At 42.5% G+C, this 26,485-nt stretch overlaps 1 protein-coding gene across 6 annotated transcripts in view; it reads right to left on the reverse strand.

Annotated features, from left to right (window-relative positions):
* mrtfab (myocardin related transcription factor Ab) overlaps positions 1-26,284 on the reverse strand; it is a 48,278-nt gene extending 21,994 nt beyond the window's left edge. The window contains exons 1-3 of one of the 6 annotated variants that reach the window (XM_071408715.1): positions 26,140-26,284; positions 24,207-24,274; positions 15,797-15,982 (exon numbers count right to left, since the gene is read on the reverse strand). In XM_071408715.1, the coding sequence (XP_071264816.1) occupies positions 15,797-15,920 (124 nt within the window). In that variant the 5' untranslated portion in view covers positions 15,921-15,982; positions 24,207-24,274; positions 26,140-26,284. Of the gene's footprint in view, positions 1-154; positions 855-9,438; positions 9,840-15,796; positions 15,983-24,206; positions 24,275-24,370; positions 24,742-25,637; positions 26,005-26,139 lie in introns of those variants that run through there. The other 5 variants (XM_071408716.1, XM_071408712.1, XM_071408713.1 and 2 more) reach the window with 5 other exon arrangements.
* Between the last annotated feature and the right edge of the window lie 201 nt (positions 26,285-26,485).

The raw sequence follows: 26,485 nt of genomic DNA on the forward strand, positions 1-26,485 counted from the left end.
AAGCTTGACAGAAGTCCTGTCACCATACAGAATCAAACCCAAAGCTGGCTAGACCATAAACTAGTGAATTATAAAATCGAGGGCTAGGCTCCATCGAAAACACAAATCAGATCAGATTTCCCCTCTCCACTGGGTGTCTTCTAACCCCACCCACCTTCTTTGAGGCTGTGATAGGCATGTCTCTCATAATCCATCAGGTCCTGCTTGTCCAGCTCTTCCCCCATTGGAGGAGAGTCCAAGGGGGCGAGCTCAAAGGACAGGAAGTGGTTGGTGTCCAGCATGATCATTTAGACTTGCTATTAATTATCTTTGTAAAAAAAAATATTTTCATATAGAGGTGTCGTCGTTCAAGTCTTGAATAGATGCTGATATAGCGGTGGCCAAAGATATGGAGTGGGAGGCAGTCGATGGGTCTCTAAAAAGAGGTCTCGTCTGCAATAGACGACATCCAAGAACGTATTGGTTTTCCTCTCACTAAGGTCGAGGCAGGGAGAAGACGTTAGTCTTATTCATTGCGTGTCCAGATGACTTCTGACTGTGCTTGTCAAAGGTTGATTAAGAAAAAGTAGCTTGAAATTTCTATCAAAAGAGGGGATGTGATTTGACTCAAGAAAACTTGCCGTCTTCTGTCTTCCTGGTCAGAAAATCTATTTTCTTCTCTTTCTCTCTGTCCTTCCCTCGTTTTCTCTTGTCGTGACAGTCAGCTAGGAAGAATAGAGTTGCTCTACTAAGGTGTCCAATGAGACGGTGGAAATCCACAGGGTAAAGCCAAAGATGAAAAAGAGAGAGGGAGGAGAGAAAAAGGAGGGCAGCAGCAGGGACGAGAGCCCAGAGAGAGTGAGAGAATGCTCTGGTAGGAGCTCCTCACTCACTCACGACACACACACACACACACACACACGGTGGGGTTGGTGATAGAGTTCTCAGCTGTTGCCATTCATTCATATCGCTGCCCACATACCTTCCCCCTCCACAGCTCAACCTACAGACCCAGCCTCCCCCCCAGAGAAAAGGGATTTGTTGATAAACAAAAAACATTTAACTCCACACGTTATACTGATGACATACTTGAGACACATTTAAAGAAAAACTTGGTAATTGTGTTAACGGTTTTGATAAGTCATCATTCATGGTTAAATGCAAGAAACTTTATCAATCAGTTACGGCAATAACAATGACCTCGAAGTACAGCCGGTTTTAGATTTCTCTCAGTAGTGTACTTGTTATTCTTTGATGGAACATATTGATACACTGAGTGTCTATGGCTCTTCGGGAGATTTGCAACCTTTATCGAGTAGAACAACTGCAATGGAATACATCAGGCAACTCCTCTAGTGAGCTGCGGCAGGCAACTCCTCTAGTGAGCTGCGGCAGGCAACTCCTACATCACATGCTGTAACACAGTGACAGAGATCATTGCAGAATATACCTTTCAATCTTGACAATGCAGGTTACAGTCAAAGCTACTGCATTTGGGGCGACACGTTCTGTTCACAACCTGAACGCATGCAAAGCTTTTCTGTCCTGTCTTAGGCTGCTCCAGAATGCTGCCGAGGTCCCCCCAACCCCCCCTTCTCCCCCGCTCTCTGTGTTTTAAATAGTAGGGACAGCTGGCCATAGGGGGCTATATTCAGCTCAGTATCACCTGTGTGGCTGTTGGGTAGAGTTACTTACAGACACCCACACACAATCATTTCAACTTTCACGGCCGGTGCGTTTATCCAGCGTGTACCCATAGGTTCGCCCCTCGCTGACTAACAGTTCTCATTGAAATACATGGACAGACTTGGATTCATTTTTAGGCTGCTGACGTCTTTGCGTGTAGGTCTTATGATCAGGCCATGGTGGACAGACTGTCCATAGAGAACAGAGCACCACCTTGACCAAACACACTTCACAGGAAGCAGTGTGAAAAACAGGACCAAAGTCCACCTAGCTTTAGCCTACAACTTCCCAGTATGGAAGAGATTCATTTTTTTATTTTTTATAATACATTATATATAATATATTTATTTATCCAGGCAAGTCATTTAAGAACAAATTCGTATTTACAATGATGGCCTACCTCGAGAGATAGGACTGTCAGACCACTCCAAAGACAGTAATATCATGAGTAATACATGATCTGTCCTGACTATCGTTATCACCATTACCACTGTACTGTGATTATCACAGCTATCTCCTCAGAGGAGAAAGGTAGTGTTGTAGTAAAGGTTTATGGTTTTAGGAGCAGCCCGGCCTAATGTGTGGGTGGTTACAGCAGGGCTATTGCCCATGGTTTTATGGTACCTGGGTTTGAGGGTTAGGTTAGATTTTTAGGGTTAGATTGTCTGAGGCGTTCACAGTCATTCTGCCATCAACTACCATTCAGTTCATTAGTGGACAACTGAGGCATAGTCTTGCGAGTCGTAGTTTGAAGCCTCACACTAGGGCCGATTGAAGAGATTCCGTAAGGCCTAGTGTTTCCCACCTTCCCCTACCATAATATTAGGCAGGGCGGGCCCCCCGCTAAGCCAATGTATATATATATATATATATATATATATATATATATATATATATATTCTTTTTTTAATTACATTTTAGCCATTAAGAATGAAATCTTATCCCGTACATTCAGCTAAGGCAGGCAAAAAATAAAAAATAAAAAAACACGTAAAACCATCATCGCAAGTGAAACCCTTTTCCATGTTGTTACAACAGGATACAGTACTCTTATGGAGTTCTCACTAATTCAATGCTCAGAGACATCCAGGGTAAGGCGGTCGGGCACTGACTCCCCCACACGAAGGTCACCTTGCTGGGTCGCCCTGCCCCAGTCCTGGAGAGAAGGCTGTAACGCCTGGATAGACACACAGCCAGACTGATAACCTCCCACAACCCAGCCTCCTTTCCCTCCTTACACTTCTGTGCGTCTGTGTGTTTGCCAGCTCTAGTATGGGTGGGACTGATAGAACCATGTCAGAAGGTATGGGCAAGTTAGCTTAAAACAAACTACAGGTCTTGTCCCTTTCTGTTCACTCCCTCAGTCAGTCTCTTTATCCTTCGCTAAACAGACTGGATCTCAAAAACCCTGTGGCTGCAGCACTGGAGACGATATCTACCAGGTGTATAGTAAAAGGTCCAGTCCCATAATGTGAGCAACAACAACACACATCTTAAATAGGGTAGTAAACCAACCACAGAACGGCCAAAGCACAGAGGCACGCCCAGTCCCATTGATTTCAGTCCTAACAGATGAGGGGGATTGTATGTGGTTAGGCAGGCCTGACAGACTCAAACAAAGACCCTGGCTGTGGGTTCATTCCCTGTTAGGGGGGTAAGGTGGTATTATATCTGAGGAAGTCTGTTCACCCGAGTGGTAACAGAACAGTGGGCTGTTTCACAAGGTAGGCAAAGTATGTAAATAGAAGGGTTTGATTGTGTGATAGTAAGCAGACATTAAAAAAGTGTCACCACTGTTTACTCCTAAACACAACACGCCTCACTATTCAGCAGAGTGGGTAAGAGAGGACAGACACACAGACAGCAGGGTAGACAGACACACAGGCACTCAGGCAGTGGGGTAGACAGAGACAAACACTGAGGTGTAGACAAAGAAAGTCAGCAGAAAAAAAGAGGGGGAACGAGGGAGAGGGAAGGACATTTTATTTAACGTTTATTTAACTAGGCAAGTCAGTTAAGAACATATTCTTATTTACAATGACGGCCAACCCCGGCCAAACCCTAATGACGCTGGGCTAATTGTGCGCCGCCCTATGGGACTCCCAATCACGACCGGATGTGATACAGCCTGGAATCGAACCAGGGTCTGTAGTGACGCCTCTAGCACTGAGATGCAGGGCCTTTGGCCACTCTAAACAGCTACAGGAGGTAAGGTTTCCCAATTCAGGGCTGCTGTTAGCATTTGTTAATATGGTGCAGCAGAGCACGAGGGAGGGAGGGAGGGACAGAGGGGAGGCAAGAGAGAAAGAGAGTAGAGCAAGAGGGAGTGAAAGAAAGAGAGGGAGTGAGGGGGTTCCTCTTCCAGGCACTACATTTCTGGATGAACATCTGAGATGACTATATTCTGCACCCCATAACTCCCTAGTTCACTTCACAGAAAACAGATTCCATATCCTTCCCCTCACGGTAACAGTCCACCCCCTAAAGCACCAGCAAGCATGCAGTCTGGAACTTGTTACATGTGGCGTAGAAGAGACAAGAACAGTTTGATTCATTCAGAAAGAAAAGGAGGATTCGTGTGAAAAGAAAACCGCTGTGTCAAACAGAGAACAGCAAAGTGAGATTCATTTTGTGATGGTTACTTCTAAAATTTGGATCAAATTACTCGACCTCAAGAGTTACTTATGTCTCTTTTAAGTCATGTGTTCCTCAAACTATACCCATCACCTCTGTGGTTAAACGGATGGATTCTTCCTCTCCTCCTTTCCTTGTAGCAGAGGCCCCTCTGTGTTGGTCCAGCAACAAATGGGAAGACTTTACACACTGTGATTGATTTCAGTGGAGGCTGCTGAGGGGAGGATGGCTCATAATAATGGCTGAAACAGAGCGAACGGAATGGCATCCAACACAAGCCCGTTCTCCCCAACATAGAAAGCTAAATTGACCTTAACCTATCAGTGTGTAGGGGAAACAATCTAACTGATATACAGGAGACCTAACCTCATTCCTCCAATGTGTTCAGTGCTACCACCAGACAAGGCAAAGTACCAACCTTAGAGGCTCACTAACAATAGATCCCACTAACTGTATATCAAGCTAACACAACACAGGAGCCTACAATAATAAACCAGTAAATTAGACTTGTGGCAAAGGCCAAGTTATCATAAAGGTCTATATCCAGTTACATCATGACAACCAACCTGAAGTGCAAACAGGCGTGTCAGTGAGTTTCTAATGGTGAGAGATTGTGCACATTGATCATGTGAAAGCAGTGACAGACTAACTGATAAGATACAACTCCTTTTTAGTAGAATGAAAGTCTACAGAGGCCCTAGCCTGGCATGGTTTACACCTCTCGGTTATCAGCACAATTCATTTCCTTCAGGATGACTCATAATAACAAACCAATGTCCACAATGACCTCTCAGTCAGAGATTAATAAAATAGAACATTTAGGACAGTGTTTACTATGAATCACTAGGTAAAGTCTATTCTATACAGACAGACACATCATTTGTGTAAGGATAATAGGAGCGTGAGAAATCAAATAGTTTCCAAGTGAAAATAGACACTGCATTGTATGTGTGATATGTTTATAAATGTGTGAAAATTTATGAATGTGTATGCTGAAAGTTGAGCTACAGTACCAGTCAATGTGGGAACTCCTTCAAGACTGTTGTAAAATCATTCCAGGTGAAGCTGGTTGAGAGAATGCCAACAGTGTGCAAAGCTGTCAAGGCAAAAGGTGGCTACTTTGAAGAATCTCAAGTATAAAATATTTTGATTTGTTTAACACTTTCTTGGTTACAACATGATTCCATATGTGTTATTTCATAGTTGATGTCTTCACTATTATTCTACAATGTAGAAAATAGTAAAAATAAAGAAAAACCCTGGAATGAGTACTGTATGTATGTGTACATTGTAATGTGTGTGTTTGTGCATGTGTACGTGTGGATCTGCATCTTTCCACTGTATTCATAGCAGCAACAGTCTGCGGTTGGCTGATTAAGCAGTTTCCGTAGCTTAAGGGGAGAACCGATCCCAGGAGATTGTTCAGTTGTGCTCAGAGTTTTTATTACTGAATGACTATAACAAATAGAAGCTGTAATTACGTAACTGCACTGTGTGTTGGTGATGGCACTGTGATATGTGCTGTGCTCTGTCAGTGCATGTGAGTTCCTGTCTATTTCTCAACAGTAACAAGTCTTGTGTTGGCTTGGTGTGTGTGCGTGCATGTACATTGCAAGAGTATGTACAGTGCATTCGGAAAGTATTCAGACCCCTTCCCTTTTTCCACTTTGTTACGTTACAGCCTTATTCTAAAATGGATGAAATATTTTTGTCCCCTTATCAATCGAAACACAATACCCCATAATGACAAAGCAAAAATGTGTAGTTTGTTTGACATATTTTTTTTCAAATAAAAAACAGAAATACCTTATTTATATAAGTATTCAGACCCTTTGCTATGAGACTCAATATTGAGCTCAGGTGCATCCTGTTTCCATTTATCATCCTTGATGTTTCTACAACTTGATTGGAGTCCACCTGTGGTAAATTTAACTGATTGGACATGATTTGGAAAGGCACACACCTATCTACATAAGTTCCCACAGTTGACAGTACATGTCATTAAAAAAAACTAGCTTTGAGATTGAACAAATTGTTCATAGAGCTCCGAGACAGGCTTGTGTCGAGGCACAGATCTGGGGAAGGGTACCAAAAAATGTCTGCAGCATTGAAGGTCCAAGAACACATTGGCCTCCATTCTTAAATGGAAGAAGTTTGGAACCCCCAAGACTCTTCCTAGAGCTGGCCGCCCGGCCAAACTGAGCAATCGGGGGAGAAGGGCCTTGGTTAGGGAGGTGACTAAGAACCCGATGGTCACTCTTGACAGAGCTCCAGAGGTCCTTTGTGGATATGGGCGAATCTTCCAGAAGGACAACCATCTCTGCAGCACTCCATCAATCAGGCCTTTATGGTAGAGTGGCCAGACGGAAGCTACTCCTCAGAAAAAGGCACGACAGCCCGCTTGGAATTTACCAAAAGGCACCTAAAAGATTCTCAGAGCATGAGAAACAAGAATCTCTGATCTGATGAAACCAAGATTGAACTCTTTGGCCTGAATGGCAAGGGTCCCATCTGGAGGAAACCTGGCACCATCCCTACGGTGAAGCATGATGGTGGTAGCAGCATGCTGTGAGGATTTTTCAGCGCCAGGGACTGGGAGACTAGTCAGGATTGATGGAAAGATGAACGGAGCAAAGTACAGAGAGATCCTTGATGAAGTCCTGAGCACTCTGGAGCAGGTTTTCAGACTTAGGCGAAGGTTCACACAGCCAAGACAACGCAGGAGTGGCTTCGGAATAAGTCTCTGAATGTCCTTGAGTGGCCCAGCCAGAGCCCGGACTTGAACCCGATCAAACATCTCTAGAGAAACCTAAAATAGCTGTGCAGCGACACTCACCATCCAACCTGACAGAGCTTCAGAGGACCTGCAGAGAAGAATGGGAGAAACTCCCCAAATACAGGTATGCCAAGCTTATAGCGTCATACCCAAGAAGACTCAAGGCTGTAATCGCTGCCAAAGGTGCTTCAACAAAGTACTGAGTAAAGGGTCTGAATACTTTTTAAAATCCTTTTTTCCTCCCCTAAAAACCTGTTTTAGCTTTGTCATTATGGGGTACTGTGTGTAGATTGATGAGTAGAAAAAACGATTTAATCAATTTTAGAATAAGGCTGTAACGTAACAAAATGTGGAAAAGGGGAAGGGGTCTGAATACATTGCGAATGCACTGTATATGTGTTTTGACTGCATTGTATTTATGTAAATGAGCCAGTAACAGAGATAGACAAAAATACATTCGCTACAAGGACGGAGAGATCGAGACAGAGGGAAAAGGGGGAGGGAAGAGGGAAAAGAGGGGGGTAAATAGAAGTGTGTGTGCTGCTGTAACTGAGTGGATGTCACAGACAGCTGTGTGTCTCGCCCACATTAGCTAAGCAGGGACAGGGAGGCCCCTCAAGCCCCTTTTTCCTCAACCTCTTCCTGCTCTCCTGTCCCCGTTTTGTTCCTCTCTCTCTCTCTCCTCGTCCCTTTTCCCTCCCCGGCCATCTCTCCCTCTCCACCTTCTCCTCCTTTCCCCTCATCTCTCCCTCTCTGCTCAGGGCCAGTGAGAGCGTGCTGGAGCCTCTACGGTATGCTGGGCTGGCTGGCTGCTGGCACTCTTCCCTCCCTGTTACATAAACTCAACCACACAGCTCCTCTACAGCCTACCACTGCTGCTAGAAAGCGCCACAGCTTACAGGCTGCCTCCGCTCACACTGTACCCACACTAAGGGCAGCGGGAGAGGGGGACAGAATGTGGGAGTGGGACATCTAGGGTACTTTCCAAGTTTCCATACAATGTGTGGTTTTGTGTACATTTACGTCATTATTTATGTAGCCGGAATCCTACTAATAAAAAACGTAACTTTTCCCCATGTAATGGAATATTTAAAATGAGCAGGCAGGCTAAGAATCTATATTCTTCAAATAAATGCTGTACCTCTAACCATGAAAAATCACTAGGTTTGTACTGTATGGGGAGAAGAAGTGTTGATTTGACAGAATGTATTCCGAAAGAACACATGACTATTTCCCCCATTGCCTCCAGGCTCTCCGTCATTGCTCTAGTAGGCTAGTTTAGACGAATCAGAGCCACACACCTTTAGCCATGCATTAACATACCCCACCTTGCTTTGTTGCCAGGTGTGGCGGTTGGTGGTGGTCTGGGAAGTAGCAGAGGTGAACAGTCTCAAGTCTCTCCTATTCATTACTGACAGACAGATAGACATGACTGATGACCAGCCCTGCCAACACCGGAGCCAGCCTGTTTAACATGACAAGCCCTCAGCTGGGCTCCACAACACAACACCCAGGACAATCACAGCGAGTCAATCAACCTCTCTGGGTGTTGCAGGTCTAGCTCTGTGCTTTGCTACTAACAGCTGATCTGAGAGCAACTGTTCCAATTCCAAACCAAACTTCATATGAGCGGAAAAAGCTGAGAAAACAGGACAGTGTCCCAAATCTCTCCTGATGGAGCGGGAGTCATAACAGATAAGCCAGCTGCTTTCAATGAGGCGCTGTCGTCTCAGAGAGAACAGTCAAATTCATCACCCCCACCAACCTTCCACCCTCCAGCCCAGCTCACCCCACCCCAGCCTTCCCTGTTAGCAGGAATACCCTCCAGGGCACCCCGGCCTTCCCATATCTGCCACTGAGTCAGGAATAAAAAAAATACAAAAAGAGCCACTACTTTTACAGCGTGATCTTTCTTCTTTCAACGAAGGGAGACAGTTGTTAGGTAACTTGCAGGCACACATGACAGAGTTTCATTAATTTATTCACAGCCCATTCATTCCCACAGAAACATAAATAAATGTCATGGAAATATATCATAATAATTGTATAATAGCTTCAGAATATGTTTTAAAACCATGCTAATGCTGGCGGGCTGGGAATGACAGAATGATTACAGTTATTTTTCTTTGTTCAATTGGCCTTGAGATGAAAGAGCGGCTGTGAAACTTTAACACAGAGCAGTAAGTACTTCACATAGCGGAGAGCCTTGCCATTGAACAATAACACTCTTTTAAAGTTACACTGCCGCTATGACATTACGCACACACGCACACACACTTGACCTACTGGTACAGATATACTGACAGCTGAGCGACAACACCCACAGCTGAAATAAACAAATACTCCGCAAAAAGACACTTTACCTGAGTGTATGGCCATATCCCTATTCACTAGAAGGATAAAGTACAACCTTCCTCCAAGTTTAGCGATCCATACTCCTAAGAGAACAGCAGGAAAGAGAGGCTACCGGCAGAGTTGCGTTTCCAAGACCAAAAAAGTTTTCCACGGCAGTCCCGGCACCCCTCCCTGTAGAATAAATTCTCGACGAGAACTACAAACAACACGGTGTGTTTGTGAGTGTGTGTGTGTGTGTGTGTGTGTGTGTAGCCCACTTCTTCTAACATTGGCTGCAGCCAATCCCTGCCTGCTCAATCCCTGCCTGTTGTACCTGTCTGCGAGTGTGTGCACGCCCTGACAGAAAGGGTGTGTGTAGGTCTGTGTGTTTGAGGCAGTCAGTTTTTCTTCTTCTTCCTCATTGCTCCTTGGATTCCATCCAAGTCCAGGCCCAAGTTCCTAACCTCTCTGGGGCGACACCTACTTTTTCCCCGCTCTGTGCCATTTTTTTTTTCTCTTTAGAAAGGCAGGCAGGCTGCAGGCAGACTGTCACTGCTGTTGTTGTTCAGGCAGAATAATAAAAAAATCCAGGGGAAAACACTGGTGCCTGCCGATCTGCATTCCAGATCACCTTTTGGCCTCAAATATTATCACTACTGCCCTCCATTCTCTCGCTCTTCCTGTTTTCCTCTGTCTGCATCGTTCCTTCCTTCTCTATATCCTACAGAATTATGCAATTCCGTCTTTCAGATGACTCCCCCTTTTCATCCCCCACTCTCCTCCTCCAATATTTCTACATCCCCCTCTATTTACACCTCCAAGTTGTAAATGACCTCAAAAGGCATTATTGTTCCATGTTCTCATACTCTCTCCACAAAGTTCTAGTGGATTAGAAAACATCGGTCGCCCTTCTCACTCAGGGCCACGTTATCATAAAGAAAAGTGTTGATGTTAATCAACATTTGCCCTTTTCTTTCCATCTTTCCTCCTTTCTCTGACAAATAGGCCTGCCTACACAGACACACGTTGAACGCTGACCCCCGACTCAACCCTGACATGAAAGCCTGTAAATATTCACTTGAAAAACCTTCAGCAGCCCTCCTCTCTAAAGCAAGGTACTGTGGAATGAGAGATTGCATAACTCTACTTGGAAGAAGACAGACAGAGAGAGAGAGTCCCAACCTATTTCCCATTTAGTGCACTGCTTGGGCTACCTATCGGTCCTAGTCAAAAAAAGAGTGCACTGCGAATATAGTGCCATTTGGGACACAACCCATAGCTACCATGCAGAGGCCATTAAGATGGTTGTAGACTAGATAGATGTAATGGACTGATAGCCTTGCTAACATTCCTGTGTCTCGCTTCCACCATGTTGTGTCAGATAAGAGACTGGGAAGGTCCTGCTACGACATGTCTGCTACTGGCAGCCAGCCTGTATGAAGCGTTAGTAGCCCAGGTAGGCAGTGTTTAAAACGAGGAGTGGTGCCCTTGGGCTGGGGGAGTGAGTGGGAAGTGGGGGTTAAACACTAAAACTCAACCTTTTATCCTTGTAATTCCCTTTGCAGGGAGGGTCTATTCATCCTGGCCTTGACTGAGACTCCCATCTGGCTCTTAAGCAAATCTTGTTTAAGCAAACTCGTTGCACCTTCAGTTTCACTCTCCTTACATTAAGCTGATCATGTCTCATTGAGATACAATCTAGGCATATTTTACAAGAAGGACCTGTTCAAGATAACAGCAGTTACACATAAATACATCAACTCCATCATCATGAACAGTATTACTGTCTCAGTATCAGCAATGATCCTTCACTCCCCCCTCTATTGCATTCTACATCTCCTTCACCCTCATCTGACCACTATCTCTCTGAACCCTCTCCTGTGGAGACGTAAACTGGCCACTGTATATGGCTGGGAGAGCTGTACAGACCTCATACTGAACTCCTGCTTTTCATGCAGGCGATGGCCATTTGGTGGGAAAAAAACTATTAGAATAATATCATGACATTTCTTCGGAAATTAGGATAGTCGAAATACATGTTTTTTTGTAACTTTGTTTAAACTTGGACACTTGCTTGCTACGCAGCTTGAGCAACTCGGGAGAGCGCTTTAGCAAGGCGGGGGATGGGCAGGGGCCGGTGTGTGACATGGGAGACAGACAAAAAGTAGCCACTGACTCACGCCATTTAGACAAACTTGTAAATACCATAGGTTATCTATCATCAAATCGATGTAAAGAAGCTAGCTAAAATAGCCAGCTAGCTAGGCTAGTTGAGGCTATTTTGCTATGCTCCCAGTTCTTGTCTACAACAATTCCATTCAGATTAAACAGCCTACCTGTCGGTTGCTCGTTGTTGCCTACTGCTTCTCATTTATCTAACTTTATTCCATCATTTTTATTCCATTTTGCATTGGAGATCTTCCCCTTCATGTTGCTGCACATGGAGCCTCTGACTGTAATGAGCATAACAGTAGGAATTAGGGATGTTGAGGGTGCTGCAGCACCCCCTGATAAAGTAAAAGAATACTTTTTAAAACATTTGTACACTGGGCCTTAATTACTCCTGTATGAGCGGACAAAAATGGTAGTCAGCAGCACAGGCAGAAGAATTCTCACCACCACTTTGGTCAACAACAAAAAATGAATGGCTCATTTGCTACGTGAGGTACTGTACTGATATAAGTAGGACACCCTGGAAACTTTGAGAAAAAACACTATCAGAGTTGTCTCGAGATATTCATGGCATGAGGCTAGTAGCATAGCATCTCTCTTCACTGATTACGGGCGGTTGACATCAACAACCCTCATAGAATATTCAAAAAATAATTACAATAATGAGATGTATCCACCTGTCCAAAGAAAGGATAGGTGGGAGGCAGTGCCGCTTTGTGGACAATTTCCCTTAATTGTTTATTTTTTATATTGTAGGGCTTCCCTCATGCCCCTTTTCATGACGGTGCTAGCAGCCACGTGAATGAGTGCTAGCTAGCTAGCAACCGTAACATTAACAAGTAGTGAGTGGAGTTACAAACGGACTGTACTAAACATGTTAAATGTCTTACCTGTGATGAAATGTTTTCCACATGTATACTTGGACACTAGGTCCCCACATTTCCCATTCTCCCATGCCGAATAGCCTTAAGCCACAGGGCTCTTCTCGCAGGCTTTATTTCCCTATCTGGGACCACTGCGAACGGTAGGTCGACATTTTTCAGTGGTGTATAGTAGTTAAGTAAAAGTACTACTTAAGTCATTTTTTGGGGTATCTGTACTTTACGATTTTTATATTTTTGACAACTTATTGTGTACTTTTTTACTTCACACATTTTCCCCTGACACCCAAAAGTACTCGTTACAGTGCATTCTGAAAAAATTCAGACCCCTTCACCTGGCTAATACCATCCCTACGGTGAAGCATTGTGGCAGCATCATGCTGTGGGGATGTTTTTCAGCGGCAGGGACCGGGTGACTAGTCAGGATCAAAGATGAAGGGAGCAAAGCACAGAGAGATCCTCAGGACCTCAGAACGGGGCGAAGGTTCACCTTCCAAAAGGACAACGACCCTAAGCACACAGGCAAGACAACGCAGGAGTGGCTTTGGGACAAGTCTCAATGTCCTTGAGTGGCCCAGCCAGAGCCCGGACTTGAACCGGATCGAACATCTCTGGAGACCTGAAAATAGCTGTGCAGCGACGCTCTATATCCAACCTGACAGAGCTTCAGAGGATCTGCAGAGAAGAATGGGAGAAACTCCCAAAATACAGGTGTGCGAAGCTTGTAGAGTCATACCCAAGAAGACTCGAGGCTGTAAACGCTGCTTCAACAAAGTACTGAGTAAAGGGTCTGAATACTTATGTAAATGTGATTTCAGCTAGTGACGCACCGATATGACATTTTTGGCCGATACCAATATCCAATATTTTCCTTGCCCCCAAAAAAACGATACCAATATTTAAAATTTGAGCGGCCTTTTAAGCATTCTAGTACAGTTAAATAGTTAACACACACGGACGCAGCGGTCTAAGGCACTGCATCTCAGTGCAAGAGGCGTAACAACAGTCCCTGGTTCGAATCCAGGCTGTAGCACATCCAGCTGTGATTGGGAGTCCCATAGGGTGGCGCACAATTGGCCCAGGGTCGTCTAGGCCGTCATTGTAAATAACAATTTGTTCTTAACTGACTTGCCTATTTAAATAAAAGGTTACACACACCACACTGACCAAAAAGTTATTTTGTTGGCATTTACGCATGTCCCCATTACCAGTCAAACATAATCAAAACCTATTTCTTTCACTTACTTGCTGTGCTGTTTCGTTGTTCATTTGTTCAGTCGTTTCATTCTCAACCGGGATTTCTATGGAACGGCATTTGAGTCTTTGCGTGTAAAAAAAAAAAAACACTATTTGACGTGTTAAATAAGCTTGTTGACCAATCAGGACCTGAATATGACTGCACATCACAGAATAATTTAACGTGTTCATTACTTTTTTACATATTGATTACACTATCACTCGTATTTCCTGTCACAATGATTCATCGATACGTATGCTATGATGCTGGTAAAGTTGTCTCGCGCACCTACAGTGCTGGTCATTAAAAAAAGCTAGCTAGCTCATGGATGCAAACAATGTTCTTCCCCAAAAACGCATCAAAACAACAATCTGTTTCAGTAGCTATAGTTAGCTAGCTAACTATACAGCTAGGTGTCATCTAAAATAATCCTAATTTATATGACTATTCTTATTTGATTAATGGTGGTCGGACCCATCTATGTGAAGCTAGCCACAATAAGGATTAGCCACAATAGTAGAATTTGCGGTTAACCTTCAAAATAAAAGTATGGCATAATTCTACTATTTGTATTAATTTGCATCACTGTCAATGACATACTTTTATTTTGAAGGCAAACCGCAAATTCGACTATTATGCTAATCCTTATTGTGACTAGCTTCACAACACATAACCCGGTCCGGTCGAGCCTCACTAGCCAGATGAAGCTAGCTGGCTGCTTATAACGTTAGCTTTGGGCAACAGGATTAAGTAGCTGGCTAGCTATTTATTTTCATGAACTGAAGTTCAATTTCAATAGGTGAACAACAAGTGGCTACCTAGCGAATACTTACTTACAAGGACTCCATTGCTAAGAATAATGAAAATGACTGCAGTTTCTACTGGTCATTGTTTTCAGGCTGGTTGTATTGGTGCTAGCTAGGTACCAAGCTAAAGCTAGCTACCACAGAAGTTACGGTCGAAGAAATAATGCTTTATTACCAACGTGGTATTGTAAACACATCGTTCGTGTCCGGGGTTTGCTTGTTTGCAGACTTTTTTCTGCAGCTTTGACAGTGCAACTGTGTCTTTTTTTGACACGCAAAGACCCATACGGCATTCCATAGTATGTATGTCGTTAAGATAATAGCAGTGACGCTATTACTGTGTAACTCCGGTAGGGCAACATTTGAAAAATAGCGCACTTGGTAGTGTGTACCGGTGCTCGACCAGTCGGTGAAAGCCAACATCACCAACGACAGAGAACGGTTGATTGTCAAGGGCAATGAATTCCATTATCTTGGCTTTTAATGGATTTCGCCTTTGAGTTGTCTCGCTGAAATGTTCTTACTCTTTCAAATGACTGCTCGATCCACACAGCAGACATTGTGGGCTAGGTTAGGAATGCTGTGTTGCACATGCAGTGCAAAATTTTACGTGGCATCATTACATCATGTACCTACGTTATATAGGTATGCACGGTGGCTTTGACATAGGTTTTAAACATCGGCATTAAACTAGACATCGGCCGATACCGATGTTGGCATTTTTAGCTAATATCAGCCAATTCTGATATGTTCACCGATATATCGTGCATCTCTAATTTCAGCATAAACATTTTTTTTTTTACATTTGGAAACATTTCTAAAAACCTGTTTTTGCTTTGTCATTATAGATTGATATCCATTTTAGAATAGGGGTATAACGTAACAACGTGGAAAAAGTCAAGGGGTCTGAATACTTTCCAAATGCACTGTAGGTGAACTATTCTATACTGGGGTTGTCTGATATTGTTTTAATAAAACATTACAAGGCAAAAATAGTAGCACACATCCGGAGTGATAAAGTATAGGCTTTGAATGACTTCGCTAGCAGCTACACACCACTGAGTTGAGCGACACGGTGGTGTGCATTATAGACCGTTTAATTCCTCTCATCTGAAAATCGGAGTATTAGCAACAATCATGCATGTCGGTTCAGTGCACACAGCGTAACAGAGAAAATACAATATTCAAGATTTAATTTATTTTACCTTGATACTGTATGGTATGTCTGATAGTTGATGAAAGAGGATCATACGGGGGAATAGGGAACGCTTTGCGTCTGACACCAACTCACCGTTCTTCCTGTCTCGCACAGGCATGTCGTTGGAGGCGGGCTGCAGAGTTAACTCCTGAAGCTCATTGGTCACTGCTTCGCTCTGTGGGCTGGAGGCGGAGCCGGGTGCCACGGCAACCACCATGATGCCAGGACTTAGCTCAGCCCCACCCTGTGGCTCCAGCGTCGCCAGGGTGACAGAGATACCTGTGAAGTATACAATTATTTAAAAAATTAATTAAAAAAAAAGGTCAGTCTGGTTTGCAAATTCTCGCATGCAGAAATTTTGGTTTCAACAGGGGTGGGGAACTCCGGTCCAAGAGAAATGGTGCACAGGCTTTTGTTCCACCCCTGCAATAACACACTTGATTCTAGGCTTGGGCAGTATACCGGGGTATTTGAAAATTGCCACGGAATGTTTTTTTCAATACAGTCAATACCATTGAAACTATTTCTTTGAAGTTTTCAAATAAATGTTTATATTTGTAGCTACTTTTAAAGAAAACACCTGCAGTCAACTTGCGCAATAAGTTAGTAGGTAAAGAAGAACGCGTTCTCATTTTACCTGTCACAATTTTCATTATGAAGCTTAACGATAGTTCCCAGTCACATTGTGTTTGTTTACAAGCACACAACTACAAGACCATAGCCGTGTGAGTCACTCACTGTTGTGCAGCACCCGCCAGGTGACAGTATGGAATTCACAACTAAATATTTGCCAGCTAGGCATCTTATAACTATTAAGTTAAATGTGCATTTGTTTTGCTAATTTCGTAGCTAGTTAGCTATCTAGCAAAGTGGTTCGTTTTTCCAAAATCAAGCTTTGCTTGGTAAAAGCAGTGAATCCCTGCCTGGATCAAGAGCCTTGCTGTCTAATATCTGTTTTGTGCCAAACGGAGTAGCATTTGAGTAACTTGGATAACTTTATGAACTAGGATATCCTTCTTGCAGATAGTTTAGGTCAGAGATTGTATAAAATGTTCGCAATGCACTCATTAGCATTTAGTTAGCATTCTCTATGGGATTTGACATCTATTTGTTAACATTGCTAACTTTCGGATTACAAAAGCTGGGTGGGGTTTTGTGATCAGTGCCGGTATTACAAATATCCCGGTATGGCACAAGGTCGGTATGAAGGTATGACAATCTGGATGCCGCCCAAGCCTACTGGATTCAGCTTATCAGCTAATAATGGACTTCAATATAAACCACTTAGTTTAAATCAGGTGTGTATTACAGCTGGGCTAGAACAAAACTCAGTGGCTGTCCAAGACAAATGTTGCACACACTCCTTTATCGTGACCCGGTCTATAGAAACTTGCAACCAGAATTGTGACTCAACATCTGAAGTCGTCCTTCAATTGACAGCTCTGTATAAACTAGACACTCAATTCCCCTGAGGCCTGTTCTTTGCTAACCACTGACGCAGACACAGTGGCAGAGGGTTAGGGTAGATAGATGTAGCCTACTCTCCCTCTCGGTTGCTCAGGGCTGGGAGGTAGAACCTGGAACAGGCTGGAACACGCTAATGGAACACTGAGCATCTCGTGCAACTATGGAATTCAGACGCAGAAAGAACACAATTTAGGAATGCATATCTGCAGGCTAAGGATTATAAAGTCAACTATCCGGAGGAATAGGCATTTTGTGTTTTCCTTCACCGGAATCTTCAGTAATTAACAGAAAATCTATGGCAATGGATAATAACTTTAGTCATTTATACATGAATCATTTTTATATTGTTATATAGTGTTATTTTATTTTTTATACCTGAATAATTTTTTATATAGTGTTAATTTTTTGTATCCATGAGTTTCTAGTATATCGAACATATGGTTGAAGAGAAAAATAGCCTAATTAACTCCGCAACCCTATCTAACTATTGACATTTTCCACAACTGCCACCAGTTTTACGGCAAAACATTAACAAATAGAGATATTATATTAAAAAAGTGGTAAAAGTCTGAAAAAATATTGCAGAAACCCTCATATTAAACCACCAATGGTATTCACTAAATTGATGGTCTGTATTTAGGATACAGTTTTACAGCTTTGTCATTTTATTTTCTATTTTCAAATCATCTTATTGAACTATTTCATATATTTTACATGTGATAAGGCACAACAGAGGGACAGAGATACTTAAAGACAAAATTAGACAAAAGCTCCCAAAAAGGGCCACGAGATGTCTTGAGAGATTACATAAGGCAAGTCAGTTAAGAACAAATTCTAAATTTACAATGACGGCCTACCGGGGAACAGTGGGTTACCTGCCTTGTTCAGGGGCAGAACGACAGATTTTTACCTTGTCAGCTTGGGGATTTGATCCAGAAACATTCAGTTAATGGCCCAATGCTCTAACCACTAGGCTACCTGCCGCAATGTCAACACTGCAGAGTTAATTAGGGGTTCAGAGGTGCGAAGCAGCTGAAGTCCTACTGTACTTGTTCCACATCATTATTATGTTGCTTTTTCTGCCGTTTTGGTAGGAAAAAAAGCAAATTCCCCTGAGATAAGACCCAGGACTGTGCAATTTAGCATGGTAAAGGCCCAAGGGCCACACCCTCTCAAGCAATACCATGCCAATTGGCCACATGGTGGCGCTAAAACAAGCGATTGAAAATGCTAACTTTGTAAGGTCAGCCCCCGCACCCCGTGTGACCTAAAGTCATGAACCCCGGCAATGCTGCTTGCAGCTTTAATTCTGTTTGTTTTCATGAGTGTTTTCTACCCATGGAGTGCAGCAGGAAACGCCATTACAACAGAGCAGGTCAACAATAAGGCTGTGTTGTCTAAGGATCTCTCCCTTTCTCATTCTTGCTCTCACACTATTCTTTTCACTATCAATCTCTCCATTTCTGTGTTCAGCTCAGGCTATTGCTGATAGACCAAAAAACATGTCTCACTCTACCTAGCCTACATCTCAACCTACTATCTGTCTGTCTCCCATACCTATCCGTCTCCCTCTATCCCGCTCTCTCCATGACAGTCTAGGTGTGGCAGCATACAGTACTCTCTGGTTCTCAGATAAGTGTTGATGTGACCGTAAGGAGCGATTCCCTGGCACTGGCTCAAGAAAAACCATAATACTCATGCGGGCAGAGAGGATTTCTGTGGTTCTGAGTGTTCCAGCAGCCAGAGGAAGTCCAGTCTCCTCTCGGACGACACACCCCAACTGAAAAACCTGGACCGAAAAACATAATCTGATCAATCTCAACAGGGTTTCTACAGAGAAACACTCAGTTTCATCCTCCAGATCTGTCACACCACAAGCCATTTCCACCCAATTCACCACAACAAAATGTAATTGACCTTTATTATGATTTATTACGGCACATTAAGTCTGATCTAATCATCCAATCTCCTGTTGCATAACTGTAGACCCCTCCCCTCAACTTATCATGACATCAGCAGCAGCCTCACCCTGTGGTTTCCCCACTGATCTAATTGAGGCTATCGTGAAGAGACCTCTGACAGGCAGAAAAAGCTTTAAAAAGTCAGTGAAACAGGTCAACTTAGGAGAGAATTAAGTTAAAACCCTAAAGTGATGTGGGAGAACAAGACAGGTCATTGAAAGACTCATTGTAGGCCACGCTTTAGTGCAGGGGGTGATGTCACAATGCAGTAGAGTGTGAGTGAAGTCATAATTCAGTAGTATAACTCAACTAGGCTAACATGGTGTGTGTCACAAAGCAATTCATCCCAATGTAAACTAAGAACTAAACATAGACTTGGTAAAAAGAGGTCAATCAAACTCGACCAAAACAATGGAATTGCCATGGACACACATGGGGCAAAGATCCCGAGTCTCCTTATTTGCCCGCAGAAAAATGTGCCTACATTTAGGCTATTGTTTAAATGTGTATTTCACACTGTTGATCTAAGAAATCTGAGTACAATATTGGTAGGTTGTCAACCCCAACACATGTTCATGTTATTGTTACCAATCATATGTATTACAGTTCATTAACAAATGACTGACTACCACTACCGAATTCTGTATGCTAGCTACGCTAACCAGCTTATACAAACAGGAGTTAGTATTTAGCAGTCACTTCTTCTAAACCTGAAAAGGGAAAACATCTACATGTTATGCAGCGAAAACAGACAAATATATTCAAATCAGACTTAAGTAACCACATTGTTGGCCTGTTACAATACAGAAATCATGACCGATTTGACAAATATCCACTTTGTTAGATCACAATGCAATAGGGCCGGGTCGATACTAGTATCGCGATACTAATCGTTAGTATCGTTACACTGTAGCTTTTTTGTTTCACCTGGCTGCTGGTGCCTGATCTTTTGAAAACATCTATTGAAGAGTCACCTGAAGCTTGAGAGGAATGGAGTAAAGGAATGCAGTGTTGAGGCAGAGGCCTTGTAGTGGTGAGCTTTCTGGCGCCCAGAGCTGCTGAAGCATCACCCAAGTGGATGCCATACATTGTGAAGAAGAAGTCCAGTAGCTACATGACTCAGGCTGGTTCCCAGAGTAGCCCTCTTCATGATCGTCAACACTCTTCATCAACCATCTCCCTGATCAACCTTCCTCTGATCAAGCCATGAACGGTCCCTCTCCATCTTTGGAGGATGCATGCACTCAGACTTGGCCTCTATTGGTTGACCTAACCGTAGCTAGGCTACACATGAGGATGTATTGTTTGTTTGTTTTTTGCTTTAGAAGGGCTTTGAGACTGTTATGAAAAGAGCTCTAGAAATGTTATAAAATATTATTAATGTTGTCATCCAGAGTCATATTTTTTTTTAAAAGTCCAAGCCATAGCACACAATATTTTACATACATCAAGCTTCGTGTTTTCATATTTGCAATGGGAAAAAATATTGCGATACCGGTATTGTCCTTGCCCTACAATTCAATGCAAGTAAAGAACTAAATTCTCGAGTGTGGATGATGTCATAATGCAGCAGTAGAACTCAGGGTCGTTCTATTTTAATTCAATCACTTTCTGAATGCATTCCTTTAGATTTGAACGAAACCTTCCATACATGTTTGCCTATGGTAGAAGTGTTCTGTAGTGCTGAGCAATTAACCAAACATTTTCTGTGAGTTCAATGCGCATTTTCTCACTGCAGTTTCCCTAGAGATAAATCAAATCACTCCCAAACTGTGCGATGTAGTAGGGAGTTGTAGTTTCCAACAGGCTAACATATATGTACAAACTTTTGACTGGTACTGTATATGGAAAAATAAGATAAAACATTTCGACCAATCAAAGAACAGACGACTTTCGGTCAACCAAGATTTTCTTTTAGTCGGGGACAGCCCTAGAAAAAATTATGGTTAATAAGTGATAAGCAGTGAATGGGCAGTCACTACCATTGTGGGACTTTTTTTTATTCTGTATTGTTACAGCATTCAACCCACATAATGCATAGTGCATTTAAATGGAAAGAAATATGGAAAATGGAAAACCGTTACTATTTTTTTTTAAATAATCGAAACGACATCCAAAAGCACTAAACGGTCAGCACTAGTGGTCAGAAAGGTCAGAAACGAGATAGCGGTGCTCCTATTTGACCCATCTTCCTCACTGAGAAAGAGAAACTGTGGAATGTTCTTATTTCAAAGCTTACAAACACGGTTGTGAAAGTATTCTGATTCATTAATTAAAAAATATTCACAAATGTTATAGCTTTAGAACCTATTTTACATCATCTGAGGTGTTTGTGTTTTTACTAATGCTCTCAGCTGTAAGGACATTTTGTTTGGCGACTTTAGGTCTTGAGCATCATAACCCTGTATAGGCCACCAAAGCACTGCCCCACTTCATTTACTGATTTCTCTGAACTATTGCCCTTGAGAACTATACTGAACAAAAATATAAAACGCAAAATGCACCAATAAAGACTTTACTCAGTTACAGTTCATAGAAGGAAATCAATAGAATAAATTAATAAATTCATTGGGCCCTAATCTATGGATTTCACATGACTGGAGCAAGGCCCAGCCAATCAGAATGAGGTTCTTCCCCCACAAAAGGGCTTCATTAGACAGAAATACTTCTTAGAACCCCCCGGACGTACTGTCAAATTCTCTAAAATGACAGAGGCAGCATATGCAGAGAAATTAACATTCAGTTGTTGGACATTTCTGCAGTTAGCATGCCAATTGCACACTCCCTTAAAACTTGAGACATCTGTGGTATTGTGTTGTGACAAAACTGCACATTTTAGTGGCCTTTTATTGTCCCCAGCACAAGGTGCACCTGTGTAATGATCACGCTGTTTAATCAGCTTCTTGATATGCCACACCTGTCAGGTGGATGGATTATCTTGTCAAAGGAGAAATGCTCACTAACAGGGATGTAAACAAATTTGAGCACAAAATTTAAGCGAAATAAGCTTTTTGTGCGTATGGAACATTTCTGGGATCCTTTATTTCAGCTCATGAAACATGGGACCAACACTTTACATGTTGGGTTTAAAATTGGGGAGAGGCGAAGATCAATTCATGCGTCCTCCGAAACATGACCCGCCAAACCGCACTCCTTAACACCCACCCGCACCAATGCTAATAAAAAAATAAAAACTACAACTAAAAACAAGAAAAATACCTAGGTGTTAGTTTGGATTCTGAACTCGAATCACACATTAGGAATGTGACCAACATAGCTTTTTACTACCTGAGGAATATTGCAACGGTGCGGTCGTTTTTCTCTCAGGCAGATACAGAGACTCATCCATGCTTTTATTACAAGCAGGCTTGACTACTGTAATGCTTTCCTGTCTGGTCTACCCAGGAAAGCCATTGGTCAACTGCAAAACATACAGAATGCTGCAGCACAGGTAATGACCAAGACCAGAGGGAGAGCACCGGTTTTAAGGTCTCTGCACTGGCTGCCTATGAGTTTTAGAATTCATTTTAATATTCTTCTATTGGTTTTTAAATCAATCCACAATTGTGCACCCCAATACATGTCAGACATACTTTTAAGTTATGTACCCAGTAGGTCCCTCAGGTCCTCTGGCACTGGTCTTTTAACTATCCCAAAGACTAGGACCAAGAGGCATGAAGGCAGCCTTTAGTTATTATGCCCCCAGCCTCTGGAATAGCCTTCCAGAGAACCCGAGGGGGGCCAAAACTGTGGACATATTAAAATAAATATTTTTTTAAACCACACCTTTGCTTTTCCTTAGGGTGCTTTCTAGTCGTTCAGTTTTTGTTATTTTTCCACTTATGTTTGTTGTGTAGTAAATATTTCAGTTTTTATTTTCATAGTTTTTTTTTTAATTCTTTGTTTTCCTGTGAAGCACATTGTGTTGCATTCCATGTCTGAAATGTGCTGTATAAATAAAGCTTGATTTGATTTGTGCCCATCATCGGTTGAGACGTCGCATAGTCTTGAATACAGGGTAGGCGTCATTTCAATCATAGAAATATAATTTATAGAATGGACCTATCCCTTCAGAACACTGCAATTAAGCTGCTAAACCAATTAAATTGACTTTTTATTAACTTTAACTTCCAAATACTTCCAGAAAGATGGCCGCTTGTCCACCCACCATCAAATGTCAACTTGAATGGGAATGTATATTCTTGTCCCATGTGGCTCAGTTGGTAGAGCATGGCAGTTGTAATGGCAGGGTTGTGGGTTCGATCCCCACGGGGGGACCAGTACAAGAAAATGTATGCTCTGGATAAGAGCGTCTGCTAAATGACTTAAATGTAAATATGATCTATATATTTCTATGATTTCAATACGTTTCCTACGGAAGATAAATCTTTTCATTTATAACAATGAATATGGAGTTGTCATAATAACAATGCATTATTAGAACATAGTCACATTTTGGAGGTGAAGGCAATGTCACAATGTAGTTGATGACAATCCTTGAGCAACCAAGTTGTCACAGGAGCAAAAAGATCTTATATTTGATACCACCCAAACAACAATATCAGGTTTTCATATTATACATTATCACAAAAAGAATGATGACCTGGATAATCTGCAGATTGCAGGCATGCCAACATCCACCTGATGGTTGTTTTTAATTCCTTCCCAGCACCTCTCCTGTATGAGGGTGTTGAAACATGTAGTGCATTGTGCTGACATAATAGCATGGGGAGGGACAGTGAGTTCTCTGGCATTCCTCCCACTGCACGCCTACACGAGTCTGTGCAGATGTGCGCTGAACACGTTCACAAAGCAACACAGCAGGCAACCTCCCACCTGGCTGTAATGTGGGTTTTGCATCTTAGAAGTGAAAAACAGCTACACTTGATTGTTAGCAACCCCACTCATCTGTCATCAGCTTGTCACAGAGGACAAATGCACAGTGATGATGTATGACAGGATAAATCTATAGGTTACAGTCATCAATGGAAGGTAAATGGAGATCTAGCTAAGCTATATTGTGACAACAAGAGATGAGTGACGGACTGGATGTTGAACGGGAATTGTGAACTTACCCGTTCCGCTAAATCCTTGAAAACAAATGGGATGGTTTTTCCATTTCAGCACACAGCTAGGAAGAGTGCTGAAAGAGAAGAAGGGAAAGAGATTGTCATTAGTACAAGCACATTGCTACAAATAGGCCTAGCAACTATTCATCAATCATTGTATGCAAACTCACCATGGCTTGATGCAGATCATTCATGACATGAATACAAACTAGCTAACTATTTAGGTAGCTATGCATGTGGCTGTATGGTGCAACATGATGAAGATATACTCTCGTTTGGCCCAATAGCTGTTAACATGTCGATATCAAGGTCAATGTGTATGATTAGATAGCTATTACGCCAACTGTGGATTTGGCTAACCACAGATGTCACGACAGCTGTCATTGGCTCATATGGCTGATAGCTAACAGCTTATGTTACACAATACCCTTTGACAACAATACAATATCTACCCAGCAAACATGACCCCATGTGAATATTTGGTGGGCACGGGCTAACCCACAACAAGCCCAACACGGGCTAACCCACAACAAGCCCAACACGGGCTAACCCACAACAAGCCCAACACGGGCTAACCCACAACAAGCCCAACACGGGCTAACCCACAACAAGCCCAACATGGCTTTCCCACACCAGTCCAACACAGATTAGCCCAAACCAAGCCCAGCTTCTTCATAAATGTAGAGGTGGGGGCTCATTAGAATAGTTAGTGGTGTGGTTTGCAAATATGTTAAAGTAAAAAAATTAAAATTGCAGACACCATTCAAACCAATGAGTGTTTGGAACTTTAAAGACAATTATCTAGGAATCATATTTTATCAGATAGAACCTTATAGTTCTATGGTTATTTTTGTACAATTTTACTAGTGAATTTAAAAAGAAAAAAATAACTTGTACATTGTCAATGACGAAGACCGTAAAAAAAGTTAAATAAGTTAAATAAAGTTAAATAAGTGCATGAGACATATGACAACTAAGTTTCTCTGGTAATGATATATATATATATATATATATATATATATATATATATATAACAACAACATTGTTGTCTTTCTGATACAATGTAACAGGCAGCCGATCCAAAAGGGTGGGCTCATTTCAGGAAAAGTGAGGGCTGCCCTTGGGGCAAATGTGGAGCCTATGAGCAAAGGCGCATCGGCTCAATGTGGGTAGCCTACATGGGTTTAACCCGCATTGGGACCACATCCTGCCAATGTGGACACATTTTCTAGGCAAAGTGAGGGCTACCCTCACCCCCACACTGAGCCAATGTCTTTGGGGCAAATGTGGAGCCGATGAGCAAAGGCACATCGGCCCAATGTGGGAAGCCTACATGTGGCCAATATTTTAGCCCGCATTGGGCCCATATTGTCATTGTGCCAATGTGGACATATTTGCTCGGTATCTAGGCTAGTTAACTACGCAGTGGGCGCTCACCTGAAAATTGTCCAACGCAGAACTATTGAATAACGAAATCCAATGCCTCCACAACAGCAAAGATATAAGTGGTTTAAGCGAATCTATCACCAGTAAAACTAGACAAGTCCACCTCTCCGGCTCCAGACAGCTAACGTTAGCTACAAGAAATAGCTAGCTTAGCATCTGATGCTAGCAGCTACCTGTCAGTCTAGTCACGCGGTGGTAATATCGAGGTATCTTGCTCGATGTAGTGATGTTAAAGATTGAATTAATGCGTTCTCTCATTAGCTACTTATCACTGTCGCTATTATTGTTGTTGACGAGTTTAAAAGCCTTTGGCTTTAGTGGTGCACCACTTCCGACTCACAATGGAAACTTTGACCGGAAAACCCTCCTCTCAGCTAGAAAGGCAAATCGTTACTTCCATATAGCAACAACTTGATGACCAGTATCAAATATATACCCACATCTAACCACACGATAGCAACAACTTGATGACCAGTATCAAATATATACTCACATCTAACCACACGACTGAATGAGATGTCAACTGCTTTGGGAATAAAGTAGCTATGGCATAGATGTTTTTCCAGTCTTGCCTTGCATTGAAGAGAAGTTGAATCATGGCAATAAACTCTTTGTGTTGTGTGCTTGTGGAGTGAAATTCATGGTCTGTGGCGCCACCTACTGGCTATTTCTGATCCCTTTCCAATACTCAGGCCTGCCAGTCATCGGAGTAGATTAGATGATGGGTGAGTTTTAGCAAGCATATGGAGTTGCATAACAATCACTTATGAAGATCTGACTTTTAAGAAAGTGCTCATCATTATGATCAGATTATTTTACATGTCTTATATGATCTTTCA

The sequence above is a fragment of the Salvelinus alpinus genome, chromosome 7 (assembly GCF_045679555.1).
Source record: "Salvelinus alpinus chromosome 7, SLU_Salpinus.1, whole genome shotgun sequence".
Taxonomy (NCBI): Eukaryota; Metazoa; Chordata; class Actinopteri; order Salmoniformes; family Salmonidae; genus Salvelinus; species Salvelinus alpinus.